This window comes from Pygocentrus nattereri, chromosome 23 (genome assembly GCF_015220715.1).
Source record: "Pygocentrus nattereri isolate fPygNat1 chromosome 23, fPygNat1.pri, whole genome shotgun sequence".
Classification (NCBI taxonomy): Eukaryota; Metazoa; Chordata; class Actinopteri; order Characiformes; family Serrasalmidae; genus Pygocentrus; species Pygocentrus nattereri.
The window spans coordinates 33833890-33847549 of record NC_051233.1 but is presented as its reverse complement, the minus strand read 5'-3'; the positions used below and the strand labels follow the sequence as shown (position 1 = coordinate 33847549).

General features: G+C 47.1%; 1 protein-coding gene across 1 annotated transcript; it reads right to left on the bottom strand.

The window, feature by feature from the left end:
• nono (non-POU domain containing, octamer-binding) lies at positions 1 to 11829 on the bottom strand. Its single transcript, XM_017721882.2, has 10 exons — positions 11739 to 11829; positions 10693 to 10846; positions 8574 to 8767; positions 6295 to 6596; positions 5261 to 5356; positions 4001 to 4197; positions 2314 to 2498; positions 647 to 677; positions 215 to 294; positions 1 to 99 (listed from the first exon to the last, which is right to left on the bottom strand). The coding sequence occupies exons 2-10, from the start codon at positions 10844 to 10846 to the stop codon at positions 1 to 3; spliced, it is 1338 nt and encodes a 445-aa protein (XP_017577371.1). The 5' UTR covers positions 11739 to 11829.
• Positions 11830 to 13660: the final 1831 nt, after the last annotated feature.

Genomic DNA, 13660 nt, shown 5'->3' with positions numbered 1-13660 from the left:
TCAGAATCTGCGCCGTTTGTTGGGGCCGAAGTCCAGAGGAGGTCCAGGACGAGGGAAGGGAGAAGGGAGAGGGAGATCCCCGGGATTCCCACCAGCACCCTGAGAGAAAAATAAACAGCAGTGAAGGTCAGTGAAGGTCAAATCTCCTCACACGCAGGTCCTAACGTGAGCTCTTCTGCGTTTGCCATAATAAAGCTGTGTGAGGCGCCGTTACCTCGTTGGCGGACAGGTTCGGCGCTCCTGGGGTCGACGCGCTTGCCCCCATCGGGTTTCTGTTCATGGGCATGCTTTGACCTTTAAACCCGGAGACAGACAGACAGACAGACATTTTGATCATTGATTCATTTTGACAGTTTTCCACTCCCTCCATGTCTTGGAATTAAACGGGTTGCTCTGTTTCCTGTGCCTTAAAGACCAATATGTACATGAGCTCTGCTGTGATTGGCTGTTCGGTGTTGGCCTTATTTATCAAGCAGTCTGAGCTGAAAACATTTGAACAACTTTATATGTAGAGCTACTTAGTCTCCAGCCGAGATCCACGAGGGTCTTAAATGCTTTTAGCTTTTTTTCTACTCACATTTTAATAAAGTCACAATAAAATCTCATCTTTGTGATGTAAACACAGGACTAAGGCTCAGCGACTCACCTCCCATGTGCATCCGCAGGTCCTGTTCCCTCTGAGAAAAAACACAAACAGCTGTGTTCAGTACTGCCGCTGCTTCTTACACGATCAGACAATTTAAATAAATCCGACTGCACTTAAACACTCCATACACACGGCACTTCCGATGACTCCTGTTTGACGTGTGCAGATGTTCTACTGTCTGCTTATTTTAAGACACTGAGGGGGAAACAAAAAAAATCATTCATTCTGGCCTCTGTCCACGTTTAGTAATCACACTAATAACAACTCAATTTGAATAGAACACGTCTGTGTAAACATCTCAATCGGAATAGTCTAGTCCGATTGAGGCCATTCGGAATAGTTTCTATCCGACTGATCGAGGTGGGTAATCCTGTAAATAATCAGTTAAATAGAAGAATAATATCCATGTAAACTCCTGTATCCGATTACATTCCCTATCGGAAAGTTTCAGTCCGTTCTGCATGAGCGTCGCGTCACAGTGAGAGTTTATACCGTTCAACACGGCGGAGCAGAAGCTGGTCTGCAGAGGAGACGAAGTTCATGCTCTGATCTTTAAAAGACGGCGGTGGGACGGACGTCCAGCTTATGCGTCTCAGAGCACGACGTCTTCCTCTCGGCCTTCTTTAATAAGGACGTGTGAAGGACGTTTTCCTGAGTCTGACGTCATTTTAAAGCAGTTAGAAACACAATCACTGCTCACTGCTGCTCATCTCACTCTGACTGGACTTGTGTTATGTGGTATTTCACTTCACAGATGTGAAAAATGTGGCGGTGAAATTTCCCCGTTGTGGGAATAATAAAGTTCACTTAATCGTAATCTTAAACACCTCAGTCTGAATCTGTAATCCTACTGTATTAAATCGGATTGGCAAAATCTTAGCATATAAACAGCCACAGTGTTAGGAGATAATTTTGTATATATTATGTAAATCATGCAAAATAACAATGAAAGAGACAAAAATCATTGGTTTGGCTGTAGTCCTGCCCAGTGAATGACGTTCAGGGGAAGGCGAGCGCATCCTCAGTCACTCCACATAAAACCACGCAACTGTGGAGAAAACGAACCCCAGACGTCACACAGAGGCTTCACTTGCCACGTCACACCATGCAAGAAAGCCTGTGATTGATCACAGCAGACGGTCAATGATGGATCAGCCGAAACAAAACGAGTGCCCGCGAGACCGCCCGCCCACCAGACCGCCCGCCAGACCGCCCCTCAACGAATTTGATCAAGTCATCTAAAATATAAAAGGGAACGCAGCCTCGCTCATTTTTACTGTGTCCTCCAGATGAGCTCCTGGGGGTGTTTTGATCAATTTAAAAATCTGTGATCCCACAGATTTTATTTCATATTTCAAGGTGTTTCAGAGCTGCAATATCTGGCATTTCAGACATATTACAGCACTTTGCTCACGTCGTTCTGAGTTAAGAAGGATGAGCCAATATAAATGCAAGACATTCCCCTTGCCTGACGTTTATTTATGGCTATTTACAGGCCACATGTATAATAAAAGTGCTCTGAATGAATAAATAAATGTAAATACTTTCACCAGAAACTTTCCTCCTGTTCTGAAGACTTCGTACGTGTATTGATTATAAAGGCACGCTTCCTCTGCGAAGCCCCCCGCCGGCCCCCTGTTTGCATGTCAGCTGGTATAAATACGTACTTTCTCCGCAAAGCTTGTCCCCTGGCCCTGCTGCCTCCTCAGCAAGTCCTCCGTGTGGGCCCGCAGCTCCTCCTCCCTGCGGCGCCTCTCCTCCTCCTGGCGCAGCTCCAGCTGCTTCCTCTTCTGAACCTCCTGGTTGTGCGCCTCCTCCATACGCCTCAGCTCCTCCTGCCTCCGCAACAGATCTGAGAGACAGAATGAGAACAAATTAGACACAGAAATCAGAATGAATTCAGAGCCATCAGCCAACTGTGGTCGAATACACTGGAATTAGACCTCCGCGTTCAACGCAGCGGCGCAGTGAAACACCCCCACACCACGCTAGTGAACACACACACACACACACACACACACACACACACAAGGGGGCAGAGGGCACGTCTTCCTGGAGTGGTGGGCAGCCATATCCATGGCACCCAGGGAGCAACTGGGGTTAGGTGCCTTGCTCAAGAGCACTTCAGTAATGGATGGTCAGCCAAGGGGATCGAACCGGCAACCTTCCATAACAATCAACCACCCTCTATTTAAACTCTGGGCGTGGAGGGAGACCCTCGTTTACAATGTAGATACAGATCATAAACCATCAGAAGTACAATATAGAAACTTGAGACAACAGGAATAAATTTTTTTAAAAGTATAACTGTGACTAAAAACAAAAAACAAAAAGAAATCACTAAAATCCAGTAAAACTAAGCTGGAGACAAAGTTTGAAGTCTAAGCGATACCAGAGATTCCTGTAATAAACTCCAGGTAGAAGCAGATTTTCCCAGTTTAAAGCCGATCCAGTCACTGAACGAGTCTGATAATCAGACTGTCCGTACGAGCTTCACAGATAAAAGGAAGCCAGCGTGTCCGTTTTCCACATCCCCTCTCATCAGCGTCTGGCCTCTGCTTAGCGGTTACAGCTGCATGGTTACTGTATATTATACAGAGATGTTTATTATTCTCGATTCCCGGGCCGAGTGACCGCAGGCCTCTCTGTGGAGTTTGCATGTTCTCCCTGTGTCTGTGTGGGGTTCCTCCGGGTTCTCCGGTTACCCACCCCCCACAGTCCAAAGACATGCAGTCAGGCCAATTGGACTTGCTAAATTGCCTCTAGGTGTGCGCAATTGTGTCTGCCCTGCGATGGCCTGGCGACCTGTCCAGGGTGTATCCTGCCCTCCGCCCGATGACCGCTGGGATAGGCTCCAGCACCCCCCGCGACCCCGAGGGAGAAGCGGCTTAGAAGATTGTGTGTGTTTTATTTTAGTACAGTGTTCGTATAGCTGACTGTCTGCTCTGTTATCTGCCACTGGTCCACGTTTCAGTCCTGCCTCAACACACCTGGGATTACAGAAGGACAACAAAGCCAATTTTGTACTTCGAACAGCTGCTGCTTGAGAACACTAGGGGGTGCTGCGTTTGTCTTCCTCTCTCTGTCTAGAGAGAAAGTCTCGTCCATCACGGGAGCAAACCAGCAGGACAATAACGTTGGCATTCATGAAATTACAGAGGGTAAAAAACAAGGTTGACAAAAACGAGGAGATTACAGCAGGAAGGTGGAAGGTCCTCCAATGTGGAAGTGGTGACACACACACACACACACACACACACACACACACACAGACAGTCTGCTTCCAGGAGCATCTTCTCGTCTTAAAAGAAGGCAATAAGGGAGAAATCTGGGGACTGAGGTTTCTGGACTCACCTTGTCTCATGAGCATGACCTGGTGCTCATGCCTGGCTGCCTCCATCTCCTGCTCCAGCTTCTCCTGAGCTTCTTTAATGTTCCTGTCCACCTGCTCGAACTGCTGCTTCTCCATCTCCATCAGAGCCTTCCAGCGCATCGCGTACTCGTACTCGAAAGAGCCGGGCTGAGCAAAACGAGGAGGCTGCTCACGCTCCCTGTGGAGAAGGTGTGAAGAACGGTGTTTTTTAAACTACTGTCCTGAAACCCTTTTGGCCCAAAACGTAGTTTAAACAGAAATTTAGTCATTCAATATAAAATTTCAGTACCTAAGTAGAGTCTCATTAGTATTCCTGAGCCAACAGGAAGCTTTAAAACATGCACCACTGCCTGGCTGCCTAAACTGCATCGACATGCACGTTTAAGTTGTGCTCCACATTTAGTCTGCGGCCTTCGGTGGTCAGTAAAAATCCCAACCTCAGCACCTCTCAGTCCTTTCTAGCTTGAGCCACAAACACTTTGTTTGCAATTTAAAATAAAGTGCTGAAAGAAATCCGTCCAGAATTAGTGTAAAAGTCAAAGGCCTAATCCCATTTCTTATTATTACCCCCACCCCTTGTTTGAGTGTTGCCCCTTGTTCCTGAGCTACAGGGCAGTGGTTGAGATCTTCCTCTGAAATGAGACCCTCTAATAAAAGAGCATCACTTCATTAACAGCTACTAGCGCTGCTCTGTAGGCGCCCCTGCCCGTCTGCAGGGACAGCAGAGGAGGGGAAAGTTCAGCTCCTCACTGCTGGGCTTTAGTTACATTTAGGGATCAGACGCCTTCAAAGAGGGGGGCGGTTATTTATTATCACCCCCCCTAATTCTTCAGTGATGTGAAGCTGAAGTCAGAGATTCTCCAGATTCTTGTTAGAATTTTCCCGTTCCACCTTAAATGGAGAAGCACTTCAGGCATCAGAACTGCTGGACTATTTAAGGTGGAACGGGAAATTTAAAAACACTGCTAGCAGCTTTACATGCCTGTGGTGATTACACTCCACTTGGAGCCTAAAAAACCTGTGTTTGAAGGGCCGTGTAGCCCCAACACTTCAACCCACCCCTCTGTGTCAACAACCGGGACACCCTACCCCCAGATATGAGCGTGCAGAACTGAGGGGAAGGGCCCAGTGGTAGGGGCGAGGGGTGAAACGGGATGTGGCCTTTGGGTGCTTGTCATTCATCTGTAGTCACGTGCGTTTCTGCCGGGTTAAATGGTTTCGTTTGCGTGTGTAAGACTTACTTGTGGTACTGCGGGTTTTTGCTGATCAGTCGCTCTGGAAGTCCCTCATCTTCATCCAGCTGTTCCAGGGGCTCCACTGTTAGCGGCCGAGGAAACCTGGAATCACGGACAGACACCAGCTTACACCTTTTTACCTCATCACAGTTCATCAATCCAGTTACGTTTTAGGCTGCATCGATTCATTAAAACGATTTAATTATGTACGCAGTCTAATAAAAGCAGTCATATCACTTTTCACCAGCTTCCACTGGCATGAGGACGATGCACGACCGCTAAAGCCTTTGGCTTTGGAAAACGTACTTAAAGCGATTTGTTCGGGCTGTAAGTGTAACTAAAGCACAAACATCAGTGGAATGAACACAAACAATTCCGGGTGATTGCTCTGTTCTGAGTGTCTGCATAAACATCTCCAAAGCTCTGTTTACAATCTCCATCCAATGCCTAGTGTATCCAATCATTTACCTTTACGGCATTTGGCTGACGCTCTTATTCAGAGCGGCTTACAATTTGATGATTTTACACAGGGAGGCGAAGGCGGTGTTGGGAGTCTTGCCCAAGGACTCTTACTGGTGTAGTGTAGGGGGCTTACCCAGGTGGGGATTGAACCCCAGTCTACAGCGTAAAATTTGCGCATTAATACTTTACTGAAAGACAGACGTTCTTCGTCGTACTGCATGTTTACTTCATCTATAACTATATTAGTGTTTTTCTGGCAGTACCTGTCTGGCATACCTACCTACTGCCCGGCGATGATTTCACCTGGTAGAGTGAGCATCACACCGAACGCTATCTACCAGTTAAGATAACATCAAGATGCTTTTGGGAAATTCTGTCTATCCAATCTTCAACACTGTGGATCTGTTTTTGGGAGTTTGATTAGACTTAATAAGTAGGTGATGAAACTATTTTACTGGTGCCTTTTAAAGTCAGAAGCTGCCTGGCACTAAATCAGAACGTGTTCATTGACATATTTGGAATTATTTATAAAAACAAATTCAGATCGATGTTCAACATCAAAGGAGGCAGATACTCACGAGGTGAGCAGGAACGCTCCATCAGCACAGCGGTCCAGAGCCTTCCTGGCTGACGGTTTGTTGGCGAACTCCACGATGCCTTTCCCGGTGGGTCTGCCGCGGTCGTCCACGATGACGATGGCGCGCTCGATCGGGCCGAACATGGAGAAAGACTCCTCCAGGAGCTCGTTAGAGATGAACTGAGGAAGGTTCTTTACGGACAGCGCCGCGCCGTGAGTGGCGAAACGCACGCGGATCTGACGGCCGCGGAACAACGTGTTGTCCAGTTCAGCTTTGGCGATGTCAGCCAGCGTCTTCGTTTCCTGAGAGGAGAGAAGTTAGAGGAGCTCTCAACGGCAAACCTAGTCGTGTTCGTATCTCTAGCTCCACCCTGGTCTCACGGCGCCCCATGTGGTTTTGTAACAGTGATGCAGGTCAGATGACAGCACGTTAAACTCAGGGCTGGAATACAGCAAAACCCCCTGCTTCCAAAAGCTCCCGCCGAATTCCTCTAGTTCAAGGGTCAGCAACATGCGGCATGTAGGCGAAAATAAAACCTTCCTTTACAGTAAAATAAAGCTCTGCTGATCGTTAAACCCTCTAACAGTAAACGGTCTTAAACGCTTAGCAGTTCTACACCAACTCCATTCACCCTTTAACCCTGAAGATCAGCACAGACTGCTGGTCACCATAGCAACACAGACAACAGTCCTGCCCAGCTAGTAGCTAACGAAGACAGCAAAGAGAGAGATTTAAGACGAGCATCTATAATTTGGAGACGAATGGCCGAGTTTATAAAATCACTCCAGCTGGTTTCCTGATACGTTTCATCTGCAATGAGAAACGAACACTAAGTTATGAAGCTGAAGTCTCTCACTGCCATGTTCCACCCGAGACAGCAGAAAGTAACTGCTACTCCATTTAAGGTGGAACGGGAAAATTCAAACAAGAGCGGTGAATGAGAGCCTTCCAGTTGACCTGCCTCATCGCCTCCGCTTGATCTATTAACTGAAAACACACAGTGAGAAAATGGAAATCCTGTATAGAAAAAATGTCATAATCGCATCAGGACGGTGAGATCGGCCGCAGGCTGGGACAGGCGGCAGCAGTAATGCGGTCACTGTACCGGTCTGTAGTGGTGAAGAGGAGCTGAGCCATAAGGTGAAGCCGTTTACCGGTTGGTCTACATCCTGACCCTCACCTGTGGTCATGAGCTGTGGGTCATGACCGAAAGAATGAGATCACAAATACGAGCGGCAGAAATGAGCCTCTTCTCAGGGTGGCGGGGTCAATACTCGATAGGGCGAGGAGCTCGACCATCCAGGAGGAGCTTGGAGTAGAGCCGCTACTCCTCACCATTGAGAGGAGCCAGCTGAGGTGGTTCGGGCCTCCCGGTGGGGGTGCACCAGGCACTGCCTACCAGGACAAGACCTCTGGGTCGCCCTAGGACCCACTGGAGGGATTACATCCCCAAGCTGGACTGAGAACGGCTTGGGGTCCCCGGGAATGAGCTGGAGGAAGCTGCAGGGGACAGGGTCATCTGGAATTCTCTGCTCTCCCAACTGCTACAACGACCCGATCTGGACTAGCTGTTAACGCAGCCTCTGAATCTTATTCGGATCGAATAGTGAAGTACCTAGAGATTCCCACCCCCAGGAAAACTCTTGATTTCATCACAACACTGGTCATTTGTCTACGACCGCGAATCCGCAACTCGTCGTTAGGTCGCCGAGAGTTGCCGCTCTCAGCTTCAGACAACTGTACATGATGACTGAAGTTGCAGCTCATGCACGTCAAAAACACTTTGACCCTGAGTAAGTGTGCTGGAACGGCTCTGTGAAGGACGGCAGATCACTAGGAGCAGCTCTGGGCACCGATTTAGGATCAGACAGGACTTTGTCCTGATCCGGCTCAGTGCCCTCTCTGCTCCAACCCAGTTAAATAAATAAATAAATAAACAGACTAACAGTGTTTACTGAAGCCTTTGGCCTGGTCAGCATCCCGTTAAACCAGATTTTCTCTCTAAACACAAACCAGTGTGGCAGGGTTTTCCAACCAAAGCCTTAAATGCTGAGAGCTTGTATGTAAATTTTCCCACAAGACTTCAACATCTGAAGAAATCAAAAGAAAAGCTTCCCCATAACAACCTACTTCGTTCACTTCCTGCTCGTTTTCTGGCTAAACGTGTGTCGAGCCCATTAAAAGCTCAACGTGCTGTCGTTTCTGGGTCTCGGCCCATTTTTTGGCGCAGAGCGCATGTAGTCCAACGTTCGCGCCTCCGCCACTCAGGCTGTTCTTACCAGCCGGATGAAGCCGAATCCTCGGTCCTTGTTGATGAAGATCTCGGAGGGTTTGCCATATTTGGAGAAGAGCTTCTCCACTTCTTCTTCAGTGGTGCCGGCCGGCAGGTTCCCCACGAACAGCCGGCTGCGCTGCGTGTACGTCTTCTCCCCCGGCTTCCTGAAGTTCTGCAGGTCTATAGTCAGAGCGTCATCTGAGAGAAGGAGGAGAGACACATTAAACACATCTGCACCACACGCGGCTCCAAAATTCCTCAGGGACCTTCGCCTTCAACATTAATAACAGACGAGCACTAAAGGAAAACGGGCCTTCGAACCAATCAGCACCTCGTTACTGTTAGCGGTGGGCATCCTGGCCAATCAGAGCCGAGGACGGGTTTCTGTCGGCGTTTTAGTGTAAATTCTGGTTAAACTAACGCAAGACGACCTTCAACGCTCAACCCTGACCCATCGATGTGCTGCGATACGCTGTAATCACAACATGAAGAAATGACCGTTTCAGAAAGGCTATTAAACGACACACAGCTTATAACCTCCTATTCTCCAGGGAATGTTTCGCTTTGTCCGGTTGAATTTTCATGACCAGATTGTGAGGCCAATTATTCAGTGACTGCATGAAATAAATGTACATTATTTTATTTTTTGTAAAAGCTCCTCAAATTAACAGAACGTGTGTTTTATGATCTCCACATATCCTCCTCACAGCTCCTCACTATACGCTTAATAAAAACGCTGAAGGCCAAAATCTGCGCCGCTCTTTGTGTTGTTCTCTAAAAGTGATGTTTCCAGAGCAGATCACTGAAGAGACGCCGTCTGTTTATAGTTTAGAGCCCAGATTTGGGGAAAAACGGCTCGACTTTCAGTAGAAAAACAAACTGAGTTCAGCTTCTTTTATTATAAGGGTTTAAAATGACGTCACCGTCTATTAGACTGGAGAGAAGAGCTACAGCCTCACACGACGCCCAGCTTCTGAATGGAGCTTATGGAATATGAACGTTATGAAGAACATGACCAGGCGCGGTTTGGAACCGCCGGTGGTCCCGAGGAGTTTAAGATGAAAACTAAAGTTATACGACTAAATGGGAAATCCTGCTGTGTGGAAGACTCAGGGCCTGAGTTATAACTCCTGGTTATAGGCCCTTTAACAGTCCCAGTTTTACAAGTTAAAAGCCCTTTTTGAGGCCTGTTATTAGGGTTAGAGATATACTGACCAGTACCAGGAGGAAATATTCAAGTAAATAAACCGATATCATAAATAAAGCTAATATTTCACCCAGTCGTGTTGGTCTTTAATAAGCACGAACATCTGCAGAGAAAATATGATTACAGTAGTAATAAAAACCCCAACGCTTCACATCATTTTAATCTTCCTTTAACGAAGTCAGCAGCTCTGTATTTAATAATTATACGCTGACCAGGGGAAACTTTCAGCTCATGAGCGCAGGAATAAACTGTAGACTGAACTTCTACGTTACTTTAGACGAGAAATAATCAGATTTATAGCAACACTTGGGTTCCTTCAGTAATAAATCACAGTCCAGGTGTCAATCACCGACTACACTGGTCTAAACGTCTAAACACACCATCTTTTTAAAAGAGTCGCTGTACGGAGTAAGGAGCCATTTGGGACTCGGCCGTTGCGTTTGAGCGCTTCCGAGAACATCCCGCACAGTTTTCCACGCCCTCAGTGGGATAAAAGCAAAGCGTATGAATGCGTCGAAGCCTCATGACCACTATCTGACAGCGAGGGTCCGAGTATGGCACCGCAGCTCTGCACCTGGGACGCCTCTCGGTTTTGTTCCTACAAAAGCAAATACACCAAAAGCTGAAACCTGCCTTTGGGAGATTCACACCCATCCGTGTGCAGTGAATAAAAGGTGGGCAACAGGGTGAAACTGTGCATCGCAACACACAAGCTATGAACCCAACGACTGTCTTTCAATATCGTGCACTAAATCCAGTTAAACGGAACCGATTCTGCTCTGTTTATAATGGAAAACGCAGTCAGTCAGTCCTGACGTCTACGATCCACTGAAGGTACGCTGTCCTACGCTGTGACACCACCGCGCACTATAACACTGCATACAGACATGGTGGCCTAGTTGTAAATAAGCCTCACTGGGGCTGGCCTGGTCAGCTTGCTCTGTGTGCTGCCCATTGCTGTTGTCGGCTCCTCCGGCCGGCTTCCTCTGCTGCTCGTGCTGGGGGTTGGCCTGTTGTCTTGGGGGTCCATGGTTGTGGTGCTCCGGACGGGGTCCTCTGTTTCCCTGCATCTGAAAAGAAAAAGAAAATAATAAATGAAACATGCAACACACACAAAACCAAAAAACCTTTCATTTTACCTTAAAAAATAAAATCCAATGTAGTTTGTGAATCGACTAACAGTGACTAAATCAGATCAGGGCCTTGGACTAATCCCAGCCCTTCATCTGTGGCCCGAGACAAAGGGGAGTCCGGCTGGAGCTCGCAGACCCACAGCTGGCGGAATTGAACTGAATGCGGCCGTATCCCCAATCGCGCCCTATGGCACTACTGGAGTGCAGAAGCCTTCACTGTATGCCTCGCGTCGCCTACTATGTAGGGAGTAGGGAGTAGGGAGCACGGAGCGATCTGGGACTCGGCCAATCTCTTAAGCTAACTAGCGTCTCCATCAGGAAGCCAAAAGGGGGGGGGGTCTGACAATAAGAGCCAACTTTAACCAGCTACGCGGACTACAACCACAGGAATTAAACACCACGACGACTTTAGAAATCACACGTTTCCCCTCAACGCAAAAAAAATTCGTTTAAGCTCGGGAAGCGGCTTTTTTTTTCAACGCGAGCCTCTAGCTACTGGTGTTAGCTAACATGCTAAGGCTAACGCACATACTCAACGCTAGAAAACGAGCCACCCGCTTTACACGGTAATCGGATATAAAACGGGACCAAAACAAGGAGCGAGCCGCGATTTGGCTGCAGCGCAGCTTTAGAAACAGCCGTTTTTAGTGAAGGCGGCTCGCTGTGATGCGGTTTAGCCGCGCACGAAGCCGAACACGAAGCCAACTTCAGACTCGAGCTCTTCCATCGAATTCCTGTCGCTATTAGTCCGTTTCCACCGACCAATACTCACTGATAAAGACTGTATTTGCAGCTAAAACGTTTAAAACAGCATAAAAAGCCTCCGAACCTCTAATGTAGGTAAAATATTCCGCCGCACACACGAAGTAGGTTCACCACAAAGAAGACTGCGGGGAGGAGGGGCGACTCTCAGCGCAGCCGTTCTCTCTAGTCGCCGCTTATTGGCTGACAGCGAGCGTCCGCGGATCGCGGAGCTGCATTTTGATTGGCCCATTTTATGCCAATCACATGACGCAGTGTAATCCGAGTAATTTCATTGGTGCGCGGCGGTTTCAAAACGCACCGCGGACTCTCATTGGTCGCCAGGCTGTGGAAATGACGTAGAACGTTAGTGCGAGGTGCAGAAGGGGCGCTTCAGTTGCGCCACCAGCTGGTGGATCCGTGAGAGCGCCTGATTCGCTGAGGAGCCATTTTAGCGTCAAACGCCGTTTCTTACTGTCTGAAAATAAAAAGGCACTTTATTTTTAATCATACGCACAATTTTTACCCCGTCGTTCGATAATAACGAGTTATCCCCAGTTGTTTTCCCGAGATCTCTTGATATTTATGCCAGTATCAGGACATAACAAATCTTCTCTGGAGATCACGAGTTAGTCCTATCATTACCACGACATAACGATCATTGTTTTATCGAGATAATATATATTACGTTGTGATAAAGGAATAAATATTTGAAGTGAAGTGAAAATAATCCTTAAAGTCCTTTAAAGTGACAATAACCTTTAACCTTTTAAAAAACATAGTAACAACATTCATACTAAAACAATGGGGTTAAATGAACTGGGCATGGGCGATACTACTCACACTCTTCGATCCAATACCAGGGAATACACAGGCTAATCTGGACACCGATACAGATACAGGGAATTTTGTGATTTCTGCAGTGAAAATAGTTTTTAAAAAGACACCCAAGCTGATGTTTGAAAGCCTTTGCAATGAACTGAAATGAAATGAAAGCCTTATGAAATAAACTGCTATTTAGGATTAAGTGACCCTTATTAGTCCCACAACGGGAAATTTCACCTCCACATTTGACCCATCTGTGCAGTCAAACACCACACACACACACTAGTGAACACACACACTAGGGGGCAGTGAGCACACTTGCTGGTGGGCAGCCCTATCCGCCGTGCCCAGGGAGCAGCTGGGGGTTAGGCATCTTGCTCAAGGGCACCTCAGTCACGTACTGCCGGCTCAGGTGATCGAACCAGTGACGTTCTGGTCACAGGGCCGGTTCCCTAACCTCCAGCCCACAACTGCCCCCTTAAGCTGTGTGTTTAGGGAAAAACTCCCAATGATCCGCCACTACGGAACAGCATCGTTACTGTTCCACCGTCTGTTTAACACCGATTACATCCCGTTTAGGAGAAAAGCGTATCGATATCACAATGTAAAGGTTGAGTAAGGTTTGGAAATCGATCCACACACCCCTAATTAGTAATCATAACTGAATATATGAATATTTAAATAAATACAACATTTAAAGTTTGATTTGTTATCATGTTTTTCTTTGTCAAATTAATCACATTAAAAGGGGTTTAAACACAATTTCTGACGTGAACAGTGGATTGAAAGCTAAAAGAGACTGAATCTGATCGTGAGCTCTTACTCTGATTTCTTTCGTCTCTCTCAGTCTGAGCATGTGTGAAAACAGACGGCGGTACCATAAACGAGTGAGTGGCGTCGTCGCAAGACGCAGCAAAACACTTTCGGAGTGACGCTCAAACAAACTTCTTCATCTTCTACATGATGTTTGTTCATATTTTCAGCGTTTTTGAAAAAAGCCGCGTCTTGCAGTTTGAGTTTCACGTTACGGTTACGTCGCGTCTTCTGTGAGTTTAGAAGGTGTAAAGCAGAAATCTGATTACTGTCTGACTCATATAGACCTGGAGTTTCCCCTTTATCTCTCGTGTATGGAAGCGTGTTGATCGGATCACTGACAACATCAGATTTTCTGTAGTTATCGGATTA